The following is a 21,270-nucleotide window of genomic DNA, read 5'->3' on the forward strand; positions in this document are numbered from 1 at the left end:
TTCCAAAGGGTTCACATACTTTTTCTTGCAACTGTATAGCTGCTTTATGCAACTCGGAGGGGGAAATCTGTAACACGCCAGAACAGATATGAAAGATTATGCATTCGTTTTACTCATCTTTGTATGAATCTAAAACATGTGCTTCTGAGGTAGAGATTAAAGAGTTTCTTAACCCGTTAAAACTTCCTACTCTCACTATAGAACAGAGAGCTCTATTAGGTGCCCCTATCACTGTAAAGGAAATGGAAGCGGCAGTGGGAGATATGTCCAATAATTAAGCCCTGGGGAGAGATGGATTTCCAGTGGAAATTTAGAAAACCTATGCCTCAATATTATTGCCCCAACTGTTAGACGTCTATAAGGAAGCCCCAAACCAGGGCAGACTGCCCACTTCCATTAAGGAAGCGATCATAGTAGGAATTCCGAAACTGTGCAAGGATGTCCTGGAGGCAGAATCCTACAGGCCTATTTCTTTGCTACAGGTGGACGTAAAGATCTTAGCGAAAGTAATGGCAAACCGTTTGAACTCAGTGATTATATCACTAGTCCATACTGACCAGGCTGGGTTTATGCCTAACATGTCAACAGCGGTGAATATCAGGAAATTATACTTGAATATTCAGGCTGGCCAGGTCCACACCTTAAATGCGGCGCTCGCGTCTCTTGACGCGGCCAAAGCATTCGACAGCGTGGAATGGCGATAACTGGTGATGGTGCTCAAGACGATGGGGTTTGGGCCCGAGTTCATTAAGTGGATACGGTTACTGTATGCTTATCCCACAGCCAGAATTCGAGTGAACGGCAGACTTTCAGATTCATTTATTTTACACAGAGGGACTAGACAAGGATGTCCCCTGTCATCCTTGTTGTTTGCTATGGCAGTGGAGCCCCTCAGAAAGGCGGTTGCAATACAAGGTTTTCAATATGGGTCTCTATCTGAAAAGGTTGCTCTATATGCAGATGACCTGTTGCTATTCATAGACGAGTGGAATTCTCTCTTCAAGAGGCCATGTCCATCATAAATAGCTTCGGTGGGTTATCTGGCTTGGTCATTAATTGGACAAAGTCAGTGTTGATGCCACTGTCTAAAAATGGAAGGATTGCTGCTAATCTTACAGCAGGCCTACAAGTAGTTACATCCTTTAAATATTTGGGCATCCAGGTATCAGCCAACAACCAGGAGTTTGAAAATTTGAATTTGGTACCGCTGCTAGATAAATTTAGATGGAAAGTCTAGGCCTGGACCTGTCTAATTCTCACTATAATTGGGCGCACTAACTTACTTAAGATGATTCTCATGCCCCAGCTTCTATATGTATTACATAACGCCCCAAATTAGATACCATTAAAAATTTTCTACACAGTTATTGCGATCTTTAGAGATCTTATCTGGAAGAGGGGAGTACAACGTATAAAGCTCACTACACTGTGCAGACCAAAAACCCAAGGTGGACTTAATGTCCCGGACCCATGGATATATTACTTGGCGGCCCAACTGCAGTATGTTAGGGGCTGGGGAGATGAGGATAGGACTAACACAGCTGGGAGGATTGTACAGCACCTCCTTAATAGAAAATGCCTAATGGCAGCCCTGGAAGATGGAATCTTCTATAGGAAAGGGGATCAACACCGACTGTTACGCACAATACATGAAGTATGGTGGAAAGCTAGAAAACTAGCTGGCATTTCTGGGTATACAAAGTTTACTCTGATATGGCCCAATCACATATATGGGGAATTAGATAAATTGTCAAGTGGTCAAATCTGGGAAAGACATGGACTCTGCCGTGTGTCAACTATTTGACAACGGTTCCCTTAAAGGCAACCTGCCACATGGATTTTGTGTATAGAGCTAAGGACATGGGTTGCTAGATGGCCGCTAGCACATCCGCAATACCCAGTCCCCATAGATCTGTGTGCTTTTATTGTGTAAAAAAAAATGATTTGATACATATGGAAATTAACCTAAGATGAGTCCTGTCCCAGGACTCATCTCAGGTAATTTGCATATGTATCAAATTTTTTTTTTTTTTTTACACAATAAAAGCACACAGATCTATGGGGACTGGGTATTGCAGATGTGCTAGCGGCCATCTAGCAGCCCATGTCCTCAGCTCTATACACAAAATACAGGTGACAGGTTCCCTTTAAGGAATATACCCAGTTACAACAAGAATTTGAACTGCCCAAGTCCCTTTTCTATGTTTACCTACAGATAAGACATGCCATAAAGACACAGGAGCAGCAAGGGGTGATAGCACCTGCTGCAAAAATCTTATTATAGATCTTATTACTTCACATGGGGATACTAACGGAGTAATTTCACTTCACTATTGGAGTCTTACGGAGGCTCAATACAAAAAAAAAACAAAAAACACTGCCATTGCATGACAAGTGCCAACCAGAGGTTCCTGGCCTAACAGTGGAACAAAGTGTTAGAGGACTTCCCTGTAGTGGCAGTAAGTGAGGCCCATAGGGTCTCTCAGTTGTACCTAGTCCATAGAGTATACAGAACTCCTATAGTAATGAAGAAAATGGGTTATCGGGAGGATGATAGTTGCCCGAGATGTTGGACACCTAACGCTGACCTAATTGATCTTATATGGAACTGTCCACGACTGAGACGATACTGGGCAGATGTTCTTGACCTTATAAATAATGTGTTTTGCATAAAAATAGATATGTCAGCCTTGATATGTGTATTGGGATATGTTGGAACATTGCCTGTAACTTCAGAGAGAAGAATAGATATTTTACGTATACTGTATCAAGCGAGGAAATTAATAGCATATTATTGGATTGCTCCAAATCCCCCAAAAGTAAAAGAATTAGTAGAGAAAGTTCATACCTTAACACAATTGGAGAGATTTGTATATAAAAAAAAGAGGTAATATCAAGAAATTTGAGAAAATATGGTCCTCATGGTTGCAGCATTACAATGTCATAATCTAGTCATGTTTGGTGTAGCATAGAGCAGAGGACCCTAGGGTGACTAGCAGTATAGATTGGGCATTGCTCATGTAATGGGGGTACGAATGTAAGATAAGTATGAATGTCTGTGGCACAGAAGAAATACTGATGAACTAGAAGATGAATCACACAGCGATAATCTACAAACCCTGAACTTTATTGGTAATACATCACCGGTGACTCCATTATGGACCTTCTTTTGGCTGCAGTCCTATGGGAAGGGGGGGAGGTTTTTGTTTTGTATTTCACCACTTTTCATAAAATATCAATAAATACTATCTGATAAATAAAAAACAGGGCTGATGGAGTACATTCAAAGACATGTATGCTTTGGTCTGTCTGAATATACATGTACCAGTGTTCGGTCACCAGGTTAGGCTCTGATAGGTCAGGAGGTACATGTAGTATATAAATACCATGAAATATGGCTTTCCCTTCGAGATGCCAGGACGCAGTCCTGGATGTGTCCAAATATCACAGGTTGGGGATCTAACGTATTGTGCTCAAAAGTCCCTATTATACAATATGGTCTAGTTACCTACCCATCCTGACAAGGGCACCCCCTAGAATTATTTGCTCCCAACACAGTTCCTCTGAACAGAATTCATCAAGGGATGTGCCCTCCAGTATGCTAACCTATGGTGCATTCAACTAGCATCATAGCCCGAAGGAGCCACTAGGGGGAGCCAAGTAGCTCAAAAGTGTCCTGATTGGGGCTACACACAACCAGAATCACAGTAAATTATCAACTATGTGACAAAAAGGAGCTCAGATGATTCTAAAAATATATTAAGAAATTAATAAGCACACAATTTATTTATTTTTTTTACCTAGAAATGACCATGTTAAAAGGTGGCCATTCACATTATGGCCTGTTTACACATTGCATGTTCACTTTGAATATAAAGTATGCCTTGAGCACGGTTTATTTGGCTTTCTAATGACATTGTATTGTGTGTACCCGACTTTTCGCTCGGGCCATTTTTATAGCAGCCCTGTAGGACTACATCTGGAGGTTATTTAGTAGAACTAGTTCATTAATTCCCAGATGAACCAGTAATAAAGGTCATTTCATGAATAAACTCCTCTGACCTCTCCGTATGTAGCCAGGGGGTCCAGATTTACTTACAGTGGTACGATAGTATGAAAGGGTTAGCCATTAAAGACTTGCATATTATATTCTACTGAATGATATATTTTTTTTACAGTTTTGTGTAAATATAGAAAATGTTCCCAAAGATGTCTGTCTATTCCTATTCATTAGGATAAATCCTTGAACTACAAAATCTAAAACTAAACCATAGCAGAGGGGGAGGTCACTGTGAACCTTTACCATGTGAAGCTAAAGCTACAGTACAAGGAATTATTGTTACTTTACCAACAGCCCGTACATGCGATACTACCGTAACCGAATAACCTTGCCACTGTCCCACCTGTACAATTGAAGATTACTATTATACGTCATAGCTGATTCGTATGAGAAATGTCCATTTTATTCTATTTCTCAAAGGGTTCTGTGCCTCTTAGGTTGGCATGAAGAATTAAAATTTTCAATGACACCAATGGGCACTGCCAGTGAAAGCTCGAACACTAACATCATGAGGGTGAAACATAATCTTCCCTTTTCTATAATAAATAAACATCAAGTTCATTGTTCAAAAATTTCCCTTTAACCCCTGTACAAGGGAGGGGAGCCACCAGGCTGCTACCTCCTGGAGCAGTCCCAGTGAGGCTGATAGCTGACCCACAGGGGTCAGAGACAACAGGTGTCCAGCTGTACTTGAAGTCAGTAACAGGCATAGTTTGTTAAAGTCCAAAAAAACACATCCGAGGTCAGCGCAGGTAGTAAGGGTCAAAATATAGCACACTATTGCAGAGAACAAGTAAACTAGGCTACCAATTGCTCAGCCACCCTCCCATAGGGAAAGGTGCATTAAGTACCCCAGGTGAGTGATGCACCACTCATGCCCACTTCCTATAGCAGGAAGGTGGCGGTCATGGAGCACCGATATAACAGAGGTGGTTTAAATACAAGGCAATTGGTGCAACTACACCAAGTCTCCAGGTCTACCAAGTCACGCCGACAGTTCAAGTAATTTAATACTCTTAGGTTGCCTAGGATTGGTGAGACCTAATGTCAGGGAATGGAGGGAAGAGGGGGACTGTCACCATTATACTTTAGTGAGGCACACATGGAGGATGGGACAGGTCTGGTCCACCCCAGATGCTGTTAATAAGCACCATTATTCCTGATCTTCCCTCCTCTGCCCCATAAGTTCCAGAAACAAGCAGTAGACTGCTAACTGAATACAACCTCTAACTCGCTGTATACCACATGTAGCTAATCGTAGTCCTCCTTTCATAGAAACTGTAGCCAGTAAGTACTCTGTCTGCTCTATCATTTGACAAAGTGAATGTTTGAAATTTTTGCAAATGTATTACAAAGAAAAAAAGAATTTTTTCATACAGACATAAGTATTCAGACCTTTTGCTATGACATTTGAAATTTATATCTGTGGGCCTCTAATTTCTCTTGATCATCTTTGAGATGTTTCTACACCTTGACTAGAGTCCAACTGTGGTAAATTCAGTTGATTGGACATGCTTTGGAAAGACACATTCTGACTCTACAAGGCTTTATACAGCTGACAATGCACATCAGAACAAAAACCAAGCCCTGGGGTGAAAGGAACTGCCTGTAGAACTCCAAGACAGGGTTGTATGGAGGCAAAGATCTGGAGAACGGTACAAAAAATCTGTACTGTAATGAAAGTTACCAAGAGCACAGTGGCCTCCATAATTCTTAAAAGGAAGTAGACTGGAACAACCAGGACTCCTCCGAGAGCTGGTCACCTAATCAAACTAAGTAATTGGGGAAGAAGTACCTTGGTAAGGGGGTGACTAAGAACATAATGGTCACTGGCTGAGCTCCAAAGATCTTGTGTGCAGATGGAAGGAACTTCCAGAAGGTCAACCATCACTGCGGCACTAAGCCAATCTGGGCTTCATGGCATAGTGTCCAGAAAGAAGCCTCTCCTCAGTAAAAGGCACATGAAAGCTTGCCCGGAGTTTGTAAAAAAAAATATGGTGGTGGCACCATCATGCTATGAGGGTGATTTTCAGTGGCTGAGACAGGGGGACTGGTCAGAGTTGATGGAAAGCTAAATGGAGCAAAGTACAGAGATACTCAATGTAAACCAGATCCAGAGTGCTCTGGAACTCAGACTGGCCCAAAGGTTTTCCTTCCAACAAAATCAATTAACCTAAGCACACAGCCAAGACAACAGTGGCTTAGGGACAATATTGTGAATGTTCTTGAATGGCCCAGCCAGAAAACTTAACTTGAATCCAATCGAATATTTCTAAAGAGACCTAAAAACAGCTGTCCATCGACAGTCACCATCCAATCTAACACAGCCTGTGAGGAACTGCAGAGAAGAATGGCAGAAAGTCCCCAAATCCAGGTGTGCAAACCTTGCGGTATCATGACCAAGAAGACTAGAGGCTGTAATCACTGCTAAAATTCAACTAAATACTAAGTAAAAGGTCGGAATAGTAATATCAATGCAATATTTTAGTTTTTCCTTTTCAATAAATGAGCAAAGATTTCAAACATTCTGAGGTATTGAGTGCAGAATGATGTGGAAATTTTTTTGAACAGAACTGCTTAACATGTGAAATGTGAAAAAAGTGATAGTGTTTGAAGACTTTTTCCATGCACTGTATATACACTACCGGAAAATGAAAAAAAGAACACCTGGAAAACGTAAAGGGGTTGTGAATTGTAAAGATATTGATGACCTATCAGGATAGGTCATCAATATCAGATTAGCGGGGGTCTGACTTCCGGCAAATCCAAGCCACACAGTCAATCAGCTGTTTGTAGAGGTAGTAGTGTTTGTTCAAGCACTGCTTTCACTTCATCCTGAGGAATGATGCAGAATGCATTTGAAAGTGGCAGTCACCTGGGGATCTGGAACAGAAATTAAAATTGTGCCCCGAATGCATTTGAAAGTGGCGGTCACCTGGGGATCTGGAACAGAAATTCAAATTGTGCCCCGAATGCCTGGTCTATAAACTGGAATGCAACTTAAAAGGTGAAACTAATATATGAGAAAGACTCATTACATGCAAAGCGAGATATTTCAAGCCTTTATTTGTTATAATTTGGATGATTATGACTTATAGCTTATGAAAACCCCAAAGTCACAATTTCAGGTACCCTTTGCTCAGGGGGTATGGATTAATTAGCTGAGTAGAGTGTGACACTTTGAGCCTAGAATATTGAAATTACTGAAATAAATGGACTTTTGCATGATAATTTTTCGAGTTTCACCTGTATACAATGGCTCATTTTTCTACATGGCTAAATCTCTTACGTAAAGAGCTGTGAAGAAACGGTAATGAGATACTGTACATATCACTCTTCTCACACCCACAACAAGATACTTATGAGATAAAATGGTATAAAAGGAAATAAAGAAATCTTAAACAAATTTATTAACCTGGAATTCTGGCCATAACAAAAGAAAATAAAAAAAAAATACTAGTTTTATGCTCCCACAGGAGACATAAGTGGAGTAAAATTCTGGTCTCATACCCAATTAATCAACAACCATACAAAACCAGTACTTTTCTACCGTACAAAATAGAAGATAGTCAAGCTCAAATTACTGTCCAGACTGGCCGCAAAGACATAGGGTCGGATTTAGCAAAAATGGTGAAAAGGGGGGAAAAATTGCTTAGTTGCCCATAGCAACCAATCCAATTTCACCTTCCATTTTTCGAAGGAGCTGTAATGGAATTTTGATAAATCTCCCCCATGAAATTATTTCACTTACCCTATAAAAAGATTTATAAAAATCCTTTACAGATGTGTCTACCCTTATCTTTCCACCACTTTCGTGAATGACTCAAGTTTCTCACAATCAGAATGTATGTCCATCTAGGAGAACTCTTAGCACATATTGACCTCAGCTACTGTAGATGTATGGTGGAGAATATGAGATAAGACTTTGTTCACATTTGACTGAGGCTTCGTTCGCTATGCTATGTTGTCCAGTAGAAACCCAACGGATCCCATTATAGTCAATGGTTCCTGTTGGGCACCGCTCATTCCCATCACTTGATGGAAATGCCGCTTTCGTTATTTCCATTGCTCTTCTCCTATAGCAAAGCAGAACAAAGGAAATAAAGTTGCTGATGTGAACTGAGCCTAAGCCATAAGGTGATTATTTAGTACATTCATATCAATAAAAAATATAGTTATTCTCAGCAGTAAAACATACTCGAGCTCCCTGAGTCTAAACTGTATGGCTCTTAAAAATATGACTGCAACACTGATAACGATATTAGTTACAGCAATACAATTATTATATTATCCAGTTTGTTCCTTTAACAACTTCATTAACAAAATGTTTGGCATTCTTCATGACCAGCATATTTTGGAAGAATATGGTCACTTTTTGCATTGCTGCATTCAGAGCGCCAATAACCTTTGTATTTTTCTGCCGACACAGCTGTATGAGAGCCTGTTTTTGTGACATGGGTCATATTTGTCAATGACACGAACTTGGGGTACGTAGAGCTTTTATTTATATATTCTTTTGGGGGGGGGGGGCAGGGTGTAACAGCAGGGAAAAAAACAGCAATTTTGCAGTTCTGTGATTGTCCAATCATGCAATACCAATTAGGTTTGCATACCTTATTTGCTTTAGCCACTGTTAAAGCTGTATGCTTGCATAGTCATGGTAACGCATAAAAAAAAAAAATTCTTTAATTGTTCCTTTAACCGTAGAGGGGTTATCCCATAAAAATTATGTATCGCCTATCTACAGTGCTCCATCATTTCCATAGAAATGAATGGTGTGGTAGACCGACAAGGGCATGGCAGCTCCATTCAGAGCGTGAACTGAGGAACCCTGATTCTCAGAATTGCAGGTGGTCCGACCACTCAGGTCAGTTATGTCCTGTGGACAGGTGAGCAATAATTTTTGTGGGATGATCCCTTTAATTTGAAACAATTTATTGCACAATTCCAAAAGATACCAGTGTGTCTTTCATAATTGAGGTTCTGAACTTTAAAGTAAGCCACCCTACTTACCTGCTTGCTCCAAGGCCACCATTGTTGACTGCTCGATTAAATCCCGTTCAATAAAGACTCTGAAGTCTTCACTGTACACACTGAGGTCTGGTAGTTGGAATGTATAGATGGGCATTTCTAGAGGAAATGGATCACTGCTGCATTCATTGGCCACATGTAACCGAGCCAGAGAAACAATGGCTGAACTGGCATGAGATATACCTCGGGACAGTCTTTTCTCTAAAAATACAACAACAAAAAGTCCATAATTGAGTTTTTATGTTATATCAGATGGAGTAGCTAGTACAGCATCCTGGAGGACTCAAGTGACATACTCTGTGGAAGGCTAAGATACATGTGGAGATCAAGGAAAAACAAATCATTTTGGATTGTAATAACAGTCCAGTTCGGGTCTACTAACACCAAAAATGTCCCCATCAGAGTGCTGTCCAAGTGTAGAATGGTCAGATGGACATTTTCCACATGGACCATTGGTACGTGCAGAGAAAAATCCCTGAATGTGCCACATTGGTCCCACTCTCAGCCATTCAGGTCAATGGATCTGTGAAAGAAACAGACCGGACATGGACACCATCTGTGTGCAGTGTGTTTTTCATGCCTGGTTGCTAGGAGACACTGAAAGGAAGTTTTTTGATGCACATGTAAGAACCACATACTGACGCCCAAAAAATGGACGGGAAAAAAATGGAATAGTCGGAGACGATACTGATTCCACACAGATAGAAAATTGTGTGGTTCTACAATGCTAGTCTGAATATAGCCTAAAGCATTACTTTTGTTGTCAGAAAAAAAAAAAATACACGTTTCCAAAAATGTTCCTGTCTTTAGGATATCTACAGGAAGCAGTTATAGTGGATATGTAGTCACTGAAGAAACAAGGATATTACAGATGAATATTCAGTCTGCTGACCTGTGTGGGTCAAAACCACAGCTGCCTATGCATCACTAGAAACTATTCCTAGAACAAGTTGTTACCTTGAGCAATGTCTTCTTGTCTTTGGAGGTTTGGTCTCTCAATCTTGTTGACATGCTGGGTGATTTCTCTGTCCTGCTGCTTATAGTATTTCCCTTCATTAAATACTTGAGGCAAATTTGCAGTGTGCACTTGTCGCAGTTGTTCATAGTCACTCAGCGCCGCAGTTAGGTCCCAGTTCTTTCCTGACAAGCAGAATTACACCATGAGAATTAGTGACTCCACTGTTAGTAATAAAACGTACAGCAAAAATGAATGCAAATAGATGAAAATGGACCCGGACTGCATAGTGTTTTCCTATCTGCTGACAGTTTATAGGGCTGTTCACAAAAACACAATGAGGGACGATTCTCAAGACTGATGTTCCCATACGTCAGCCTTGATCCCCCTGTGTGGGAGTGAGATGCGTCTGAATAATTAAGAGGTAGATGCATTTTTAATAAATTGGGTGCATCTCTGGCCCTCCGTGTGCCAGAAACTGAAGGCTACACTAGCAGTTTCTGGCATAAGTTATAGTAAATCCGGCAGTCCATACAAAGCCCCCCCACAACAGTGGCGTAAACAGTTTAATAAATGCCCCTCAATAGGGGAAATTTACTAATAGTATTGTATTTTGTGCCTACATCATTTTTATTTTTGGCAACATTCATGAATGGCGTGTTTGTTAAATGCGCAAAAGGGTACAAATTCTGGTGTACGTACTTGGTATATGTTTGGTGCTTTGACAGTGTACCACAAATTCTAGCACAAATTAAGTACATTAATACACCCCGACAATTTCCTTTTGAGATAAGTGTCATTTACGTGGCACTATAATGAATAATTTAACCATTTGTTATTATAATAGACAGAAGTTGACTTGATAATCTTGATGGTCATTTTGGTTGAACCCAATATAGGAAGGTGTACGTCATTGTGGCTGAGGGAATGTATGGAGTGGGAGAGGACTAATGATCGCAGCATCTGTGGAGTTAGGCGGGGGGGTATCAATACTACAGTTTATCCAGCAAAAAACAAACCCGTAGGTGATAATATTAAAAAAAAGTTATGGCTGTCAGAAAATGGTGATCCAAAGAATATTCCGATTTTTTTTTTAAAAGGTTCTTTATTCTTTTAAAAAGTAGAAAAAAAAAAACGATACAAATTTGGTATTGCTGCATTGACCAGCAGAATAAGGACGTCATGTCATTTTTAGCGCACAGAGAACGCCATAATTTGAAAATCCAAAAAACCTTGTTGGAATGTTTTTTTTCCAATTTCACCCCACAAAGAATTTTCCTGCTTTCCAATACAAGACATGGTAAATTAAATGGTGCCCTTAAAATATCCAACTTATTCCACAAAAAATAAGCTGTCATATGGCTATATGAAGGGAAAATGTAAAAAGTTATGGCTATCGGAATGTGGGGAGGGAAAAACAAAAAGGAGCATGGACCTTAAGGGGTTAAAAAGTATGCCATCAGCTTTTTATGGCAGGATTGAGCATGTCAAGTGGATGCCTCGTTATATTTAGATAGGAAATCACTTCATGGATTGGCCATCATTTTTTGATTGATTTTGCATTCGTATATACACATGATGTTATGTTGCTAAACCACGGGCAGGCAGACCTGGTATCTTGTGTATTAATATGATATATACTAACACAGACGGCAATTGTGCCATTTTAATTGGCCTCAAACGTGTCATAGGATGTCTATAAATTTGGCGTACTTAGAATGGTCTTCCCTTGGCATTAAGGTTCTAATGATCATTATGTAACCTTATAGTGCCTTTGGGATACTGAGCAAGAGAGTCATTAGCAATGAAAACAGCCCAAATGTCATCACCTAGCCTCTAGTATGAAATCAGAAACAAAAAGAGGTCTCTTCATGATGACATTGTCAATGAAAGGATATCATCGGCACGTCTTGTGCTGAAGATGTGGTTCACGAAATACTGCATGGCATATCGGCAAGTCACAGGTCTCCTTTCTCAAGATTTCTTTCTACAGTTCACATTCTCCATTAGTTTAGACAGGAAAATTAGTCTACAAACATTCAGGAATAAAGGGGGTCATTTATACTGAAATATGCCTATAATAGGCGTATATCAGGCGCAGATCAGCGACTTCTCCCTGCTCACGTCTAAAAAGCAGCCTTAATAAATGTGCCCCAAAGGGCTTCAAATTTGAAGCTCCATCGTTAAAAAAAAGATTTTACTTTTCTTTAAATTACATAGATGCACAATTCGTATCCAGAAAAGTAATATATGTATGCTTTTAAGGGTCAGAACTTTAAAAGCTTTAAAAGGGATAGGGTCCATTCACACGTCCGTAGTGTATTGCGGATCCGCAATTTGCTGGCACCCGGCCGGCATCCCCATAGAAATGCCTATTCTTGTCCGCAATTGCGGACAAGAATAGGACATGTTCTATTTTTTTCCGGAGCCGCGGACCGCATCCATGCCGTCCCCATAGAGAATGAATGGGTCCGCACCCGTTCCACAAAATTGCGGAACGGATGCGGACCCATTTGCGGACGTGTGAATGGAGCCATTTAGGGGTTTTAATAAAAACCGGAGCTTTTTGTGCCGGTCTTCATATCCCTTGCGGTGTCGGAGGATGCACCCAAGTTCTGACGAGGTACACGCCTGGTCATAAATTAGGTGCATCCTCCAGCAGTCCGTGCACCTAAACAGAAATCTACAACAGCTCTGAGCTGTCGTCGATTTTTGGCTTCATTTGTGCCAGAAAACTGGTATAAATTAAGACAAATTTGTTGGGGCGGCTGGTTACACCCCTTCCTGCCCTTGGCATGTCCCCTGTAAGGAAAGTGGCGAGGGCGGCGTAAAAGCTGAGAGATGCAACTACTTTCTAAAATAATTGCAGCTCAAAGGTCGCAAACACATCCTTTGAGACTTTGTAACGCCACTTTTTAGGAGCAAGGGAGATGATAAATCTCCCCCACAGTGCTTGCTGCCTTCCATCTGCACTAGGGGGAGATTTTGAGCTAACTGCATGTGGTTACACATTGAACTCAATAATAAACCGTATGCTATAAGCTCCAAAGCTCCCCCTAGGGGTGACTGCAGACACAAAAATGTTACCATTTAACTCTTCTGTTTGAATGGAACCAGGGGTTTTGGGGCTCAATGTCAGGAAAACGGTTCAAATACCATGGTGTCATTAAGTTTACCTAAGATTTTTCCCCCCTTCTTAGGTAGCTATGAAGAATGCATATTTTAATTAGGCAATTTCAAACTTAAAGGGGTATTCCCATCAGTAGTTTTCATACTTTCCTGCGGTGAGCGCGACGTTCACTTCCTGGATTCGGCTGGGCATGATTGACATCTTCTCCTGGCCGGGCCGCGCTTGCGCAGAAGACTGAAGATTTTCTCCTGGCCGGGCAATGTCCTCAACGTGCACTCCGCCGCGCTTGCGCCATGGTGACTTATTCCTGACCTGTATAGTACAGAGCCGGCGTGGGCGTTCGCGGCTCTGTACTATACTGGCCAGGAAGAAGTCATCATGGCGCATGTGCGGCGGTGTGCGCGGTCAGGACATTGCGCGCCCCGGCCGGGAGAAAATCTTCAGTATTCTGCGCAAGCACGGCCACAGGATTCGACAGGCGAGATGTGGCCGTAACCAGGGGAGACTAAAGACAACAATCGGGTAAGAGGGGACTTATTTTCTCAAAAAGGGTGGGAATTGGGTAATAAAAATGTATTTACAAAAATGATCACTGTCAAATCATTAACAGATTTAACAGTAATTATTGTGATGGGAATACTCCTTTAATGATCAGCGCTGCAATGTATATTATGAAGTTTTCACAACTGCATCACTATAGGTGCACAGAGCATATAATTCTTAGTGACATAACTGGAAATAACTAACATGAACAATTATTATTATTGCCATTTCATCTGGAGATACATATATTTGCTGGTGTTTTCACTTTACTTTATTATTTACTTATACCTTTTGGGGTTATGGTTCATTGAGTATATTTTGTATTGGTTATTGTGGTACCTGTCACCGATGGATCAGATTACTGTACATTGAAGACCTCTAAGAAACAGGATAGGGAAGAGGAGAGAGAAGGGGCTGCTGCAGACAGGCAGAGACACAGACACTGCTGCTGGTTTGTAAGTGATCTGGTCTCGAACTTCACTGCTGCTTTCACATTTAAACTGCTCAGAGTTAGGAAACAGCGTTAGGCTACTTTCACATCTGCGCTTTGGTTTCTGGTTTTGAGAGCCAGCAGAGGATCTCAAAACCGGACGAAAACGGTTCCATTTGATTTAACACATCAGAATGCATCCGTTCCATTTGGATGATGTCACCAAAAACAATGTAGGTCAATGGGTGACGGATCAGTTTTTTTTTTGTTTGTTTTTTGGGAACAGGAAAAAAAGGATCTGGCAGCACTGACTCACTATTTTTTATTTTTTTGTAACGGATCCGGTTTGTTCCATTTTGATGACCAGACACAAAATTGCAGCTTGCAGCGGTTTTGTGCCTGGTCAGAAAATGAAACGCTGCCAGAACGGAAGGCATACTGATGCATCCTGAATGAAGCATATCCCCCATTCAGAATACACTGGCCCTACACGAACCGTTTTGGCCGGATTTTCAGATCCTCTGCCATATCTCAAAACCAGAATGCCAAAACGCTTATGTGAAAGTAGCCTTAAGAAACAGGATCTCCTGTTTCTCCATGTGTAGTGTATGGGCAGACATGACTCCAGCCAGTCTTTACCCACTAGCTCAGAAAAAAACTTTACAGACTGCAGTGAGAAAACAGCTAAAAATGGCAGATACAAGTCATATAATGAGAAAGTGGTCTTCCTCATGTACACCCACATGTTAACTTAGGTTACTTTCACACTAGCGGCAAGGAACTCCAGCAGGCTGTTCCGGCGGGTGAACAGCCCATTGGATCCGTGCTGCCGCTAGTGCACGCGTGTCCCCGGACTACCGCTCCGGCCCCATTGACTATAATGGGGGCGGGCCGGAGTTCCGGCGGCAGCACGCCGAAACAGCCTGTCGGAGTTCATTGCCGCTAGTGTGAAACTAGCCTTATTCTGAAAAACTACCTGAAACAGTTATATTTGCCTGGCTGTCCACCTCACGTCTTTGCAGAACGTTTAAAGCGTTTTTTGAGATTTTATCCTCAGAGAATAGGCCATCAATACCGGATTGGTAGGGGTCCTACTACAGGCACCCCTGCCTATCAGCTGTTTAAAGACACCACAGGGTTTTGGCCTGTGATGTCACGTTCACCGGTCATGTGATCTAGGCACAGCTCAATCCCATTCAAGCACGGCCGCTATCAAATGGACAGCGTTGTGCTTGGTAAGCTGTGAAAAGGCGGTAGCGCTCACCGAAGCACCACAGCCTTCTCAAACAACTAATTGGCTGAGGTGCCAGGGGTGAGACACCCCACTCATCCGACATGCTGAGGATAGGTCATCAATATTAAAAACCAGATTTTTGGGAAAATGGAACCCTATATTGATAGAGGCCATTGTATTTTATACATTTAACTTATATACACTCACCTAAAGAATTATTAGGAACACCTGTTCTATTTCTCATTAATGCAATTATCTAGTCAACCAATCATATGGCAGTTGCTTCAATGCATTTAGGGGTGTGGTCCTGGTTAAGACAATCTCCTGAACTCCAAACTGAATGTCAGAATGGGAAAAAAAGGTGATTTAAGCAATTTTGAGCGTGGCATGGTTGTTGGTGCCAGACGGGCCGGTCTGAGTATTTCACAATCTGCTCAGTTACTAGGATTTTCAGGCACAACCATTTCTAGGGTTTACAAAGAATGGTGTGAAAAGGGAAAAACATCCAGTATGCGGCAGTCCTGTGGGCGAAAATGACTTGTGGATGCTAGAGGTCAGAGGAGAATGGGCCGACTGATTCAAGCTGACAGAAGAGCAACGTTGACTGAAATAACCACTCGTTACAACCGATGTATGCAGCAAAGCATTTGTGAAGCCACAACACGCACAACCTTGAGGCGGATGGGCTACAACAGCAGAAGACCCCACCGGGTACCACTCATCTCCACTACAAATAGGAAAAAGAGGCTACAATTTGCACGAGCTCAGCAAAATTGGACTGTTGAAGACTGGAAAAATGTTGCCTGGTCTGATGAGTCTCGATTTTTGCTGAGTCATTCAAATGGTAGAGTCCGAATTTAGCGTAAACAGAATGAGAACATGTATCCATCCTCTGATGGCTACTTCCAGCAGGATAATGCACCATGTCACAAAGCTCGAATCATTTCAAATTGGTTTCTTGAACATGACAATGAGTTCACTGTACTAAAATCGCCCCCACAGTCACCAGATCTCAACCCAATAGAGCATCTTTGGGATGTGGTGGAACGGGAGCTTCGTGCCCTGGATGTGCATCCCTCAAATCTCCATCAACTGCAAGATGCTATCCTATCAATATGGGCCAACATTTCTAAAGAATGCTATCAGCACCTTGTTGAATCAATGCCACGTAGAATTAAGGCAGTTCTGAAGGCAAAAGGGGGTCCAACACTGTATTAGTATGGTGTCCCTAATAATTCTTTAGGTGAGTGTATGTCGATATGTGACTACAGTACTATGGAGGTCAAAGCTAAGGAGAGATACCACCTTACATACCTTATGTATGCGTATTCTACTTTTTGCTTTAGATAAATACACTGCTCAAAAAAATAAAGGGAACACTTAAACAACACAATGTAACTCCAAGTCAATCACACTTCTGTGAAATCAAACTGTCCACTTAGGAAGCAACACTGAGTAACAATCAATTTCACATGCTGTTGTGCAAATGGGATAGACAACAGGTGTAAATTATAGGCAATTAGCAACACACCCCCAATAAAGGAGTGGTTCTGCAGGTGGTGACCACAGAACACTTCTCAGTTCCTATGCTTCCTGGCTGATGTTTTGGTCACTTTTGAATGCTGCCGGTGCTTTCACTCTAGTGGTAGCATGAGACGGAGTCTACAACCCACACAAGTGGCTCAGGTAGTGCAGCTTCTCCAGGATGGCACATCAATGCGAGCTGTGGCAAGAAGGTTTGCTGTGTCTGTCAGCGTAGTGTCCAGAGCATGGAGGCGCTACCAGGAGACAGGCCAGTACATCAGGAGACGTGGAGGAGGCCGTAGGAGGGCAACAACCCAGCAGCAGGACCGCTACCTCCGCCTTTGTGCAAGGAGGAACAGGAGGAGCACTGCCAGAGCCCTGCAAAATGACCTCCAGCAGGCCAAAAATGTGCATGTGTCTGCTCAAACGGTCAGAAACCGACTCCATGAGAGTGATATGAGGGCCCGACGTCCACAGGTGGGAGTTGTGCTTACAGCCCAACACCGTGCAGGACGTTTGGCATTTGCCAGAGAACACCAAGATTGGCAAATTCGCCACTGGCGCCCTATGCTCTTCACAGATGAAAGCAGGTTCACACTGAGCACATGTGACAGACGTGACAGAGTCTGGAGACGCCGTGGAGAACATTCTGCTGCCTGCAACATCCTCCAGCATGACCGGTTTGGCATTGGGTCAGTAATGGTGTGGGGTGGCATTTCTTTGGAGGGCCGCACAGCCCTCCATGTGCTCGCCAGAGGTAGCCTGACTGGTTAGGTACCGAGATGAGATCCTCAGACCCCTTGTGAGACCATATGCTGGTGCGGTTGGCCCTGGGTTCCTCCTAATGCAAGACAATGCTAGACCTCATGTGGCTGGAGTGTGTCAGCAGTTCCTGCAAGACGAAGGCATTGATGCTATAGACTGGCCCGCCCGTTCCCCAGACCTGAATCCAATTGAGCACATCCGGGACATCATGTCTCGCTCTATCCACCAACGTCACGTTGCACCACAGACTGTCCAGGAGTTGGCAGATGCTTTAGTCCAGGTCTGGGAGGAGATCCCTCAGGAGACCGTCCACCACCTCATCAGGAGCATGCACAGGCGTTGTAGGGAGGTCATACAGGCATGTGGAGGCCACACACACTACCGAGCCTCATTTTGACTTGTTTTAAGGACATTATATCAAAGTTGGATCAGCCTGTAGTGTGTTTTTCCACTTTAATTTTGAGTGTGACTCCAAATCCAGGCCTCCATGGGTTGAAAAATTTGATTTCCATTTTTTTTTTTTGTGTGATTTTGTTGTCAGCACATTCAACTATGTAAAGAACAAAGTATTTCAGAAGAATGTTTAATTAACTCAGATCTAGGATGTGTTATTTTTGTGCTCCCTTTATTTTTTTGAGCAGTGTATATAAAACCTTCTGTCTTTGCATTTCTAGGTCTTCAAAGTCTTTATTATCTTGAATATGTGACAAGAAATTACTTATTAAGTTTTCAAGCCATCACCTTGGAGTCTGTACTGTCCTACTTACTGTTCTTCTTTTCTTCCACTAGGTGGTGGGCAATTCACATCCCACCTTGATGCACATTTTTGTTAGATGAGTTTCCTGGCAGGAATCCATTGATGTATTACTCTAGCTCTTCTATATACTATATAGCCTTTATTACATGGCTGCATAATGTTTCTATATTAAGAGAATTCTAATGGAATAAGTTGCATTTTAATCTTTCGGTGTCACCTTAGGAGTCTCGGCTACACATAATGTATATTAGTAATGAATATAATAGTACTGATTTCACACTTGTGGACCTTTTTAAACATGTGACTACTATTATGTGAGAGCTGCTCCTACGTCTTATACATAGGCTGGTTTTACATTTACTTATATCATTTACGTGATATTTTTGTACTGCAGTTGTAACGCTTAAAGGGAGTAAATCCAATGCTCAACACGTCTGTATCAAACTATACGCAACAAACAATAGTGTAAATGGTTAAAGAGTACCTGTCACCACTCCTGACATGTCTGTTTTAATAGCTTCATGCATTCCCCATGTAATAACAATTCTGGAGCATCTATTCCTATGTCTCTATGTTGTGCCATTCCTTTATTATTTATTCTAGAAGTCATGAATGAATTGCTAGTAGTCTGCAGTAAGGGGGCAGAGGGGTAGTAACCAGTTTGGGGGGGGGGGGGGGTATCTGCACAGACTGAAAATGGCAGTACTGATTGGATAGAGTGAGTCTGTGCAGGGACACCCCCCCAACTGGTTACCACCCCTCCGTACCCTTACTGCAGACTGCTAGCAATTCATTCATAACTTCTAGTAGAAATAATAAAGGAATGGCACAACATAGAGCCATAAGAATAGATGCTCCAGAATTGTTATTACATGGGGAATGTATGAAGATATTAAAACAGGCATGTCAGGAGTGGGGACAGGTCCTCTTTAAGAGGTAGAAATACTTCCACCAAGAAATAACTTCATATCATATACCTCTTCCTTCTGGTTTACCTTTATCTCTATCATGCCTGAAACCACTGCCACAATGGGGCAGATTTACTAATCCTGTCTAATATTTACAAGGTGTGAACTTTGTCTAAGGTTGTATGCGCACTGTGCAGATTTCTGCACCAAAAACCGCACATAAATTTGCAATATTTATTGTGATGTTGATGCCTTTTTGCCTGTTTTTTATTTATTTTTTATTTTATAGGAATTTTCATGCAGAATTTCTCTCTATGTTAACAGCCCAATTTAATTCTATGGGGAAAACCAACTGGGATGTTAGTGTACGTGCGATTTGGAGAATCTCATTCACTTTGCTGGTATCGTATTAGACTGCGTTTTTTCCCGCACAAAATCTTTAGCATGCAAAAAAAAAAACGTGTAATCTGCAATGTGGGAAGTTACCCTAAGGTTAGGTATACACTTGCACCTAGATATCAATATTCTGTCCGGCGATCCAATATTCTGGATCCTGCATATGCCCCACAATAATGGGTAATTGAGTAAATCCTGGTTGGCATTCCAGTCAGTAATGGTGGTGCTCAGTAGTAGGATATAATCTACAATATCATAGGAGAAATAACTACGCCACTCAAAATGGATTTGTAATGAAATGATGATTTGTATGTTCATTCAAGCAGCATCACAGAGAGGACCGAAACGTTGGCCATACAATCAGGACCTTGTTCACGGCCTCAGAGATTGAGAATAGCATAAGTAGTGCAGCTTGAGTAGTACTGGTGGAGATCCATCCACTGCCATAATACAGGCATGAGTACCGGCATTTTGCCAGACAAAACATCACTGCATTCAGCAGCAATTCATCTTTTATTTTTGCCGGAATCTGCAATAGAGGCTCCTACCAAGACCTCTGCCACATATGTGCACATAGCCGTAAAATGCACCAGATGTATCATAGCGGCCGATGATGGATGATAAAACTGCTGCGTCTTTGGACACACTTGGTGAGATTTCTCAAGACGGGTATTTCCTATGCCACTCCTAATCCCCAGTGTGCTGCAATGAGATGTTCCTGACTCTTAATATATTAGGCGCATCTACGGCACTCGGTGCGCCAAGAAAGTCAAATCTGTGCCAGCTGGGAGCCACATTTTGCTGCAAAGTATAGTAAGGGCTCGTGTTTTTTGTCTGCATCTGATCCGCATTTTCTGCGGGTCGGATGTGGTCCCATTCACTTCAATGGGGCTGTAAAAGATGCGGACAGCACACATCCATATATGTTCGTTCTGCAGACCAGCAAAAAAATAGAACATGTCCCATACTTGTCAGTTTTATAGTCCTATGGATGGCAGGACGTTCTGTAGTTGGTATCTATGTTTTGCAGCTCCGCACTTTGCCAAGTGCACAAGTCCTTAGACTGTTGCGCTGGAGGCCACAGCCCTCTGTTAAGCCCTGCCACTTTCTGGGTAAGTGCTATGAGTCACAAAGTTTTGCACGACTAATGCCCACGTGAGGTTTTTTCCCCCAAGTATGTAAAGAATACATCCCGGTAAATCTCCCCTTTGTCTAACTTTGGCCCTCTTATTTGTGGACATGTTGGTGCATCTTAAACCATGCCGCATTCCCTCTAATCCACTCTCCTTTGTTGTGCAAGGGGCACAAAGGGGGAGATCTATCAAAACTGGTGTAAAGGAAAACTGGCTTAGTTGCCCATAGGAGCCAATCAGATTAAACCTTTTATTTTCCAAAGGAGATTTGAAAAATGAAAGGTGGAATCTGATTGGTTGCTAGGGGCGACTAAACCACTTTTCCTTTACACCACTTTTGATAAATCTGCTCCAAAGTGTCTAAATTTAGCTTAGTAATTCTCCCCCACTATTTTCAGTTGATT

General features: G+C 42.0%; 1 protein-coding gene across 1 annotated transcript in view; it reads right to left on the reverse strand.

Moving 5' to 3' along the window:
• Positions 1–21,270, reverse strand: part of OTUD7A (OTU deubiquitinase 7A) — a 292,001-nt gene that overhangs the window by 93,106 nt on the left and 177,625 nt on the right. The window contains 2 exon segments of the mRNA XM_040413842.1: positions 9,074–9,292; positions 10,049–10,231. Coding sequence (XP_040269776.1) covers positions 9,074–9,292; positions 10,049–10,231 — 402 coding nt within the window.

The sequence above is a fragment of the Bufo bufo genome, chromosome 1 (genome assembly GCF_905171765.1).
Source record: "Bufo bufo chromosome 1, aBufBuf1.1, whole genome shotgun sequence".
In the NCBI taxonomy this organism is placed as follows: Eukaryota; Metazoa; Chordata; class Amphibia; order Anura; family Bufonidae; genus Bufo; species Bufo bufo.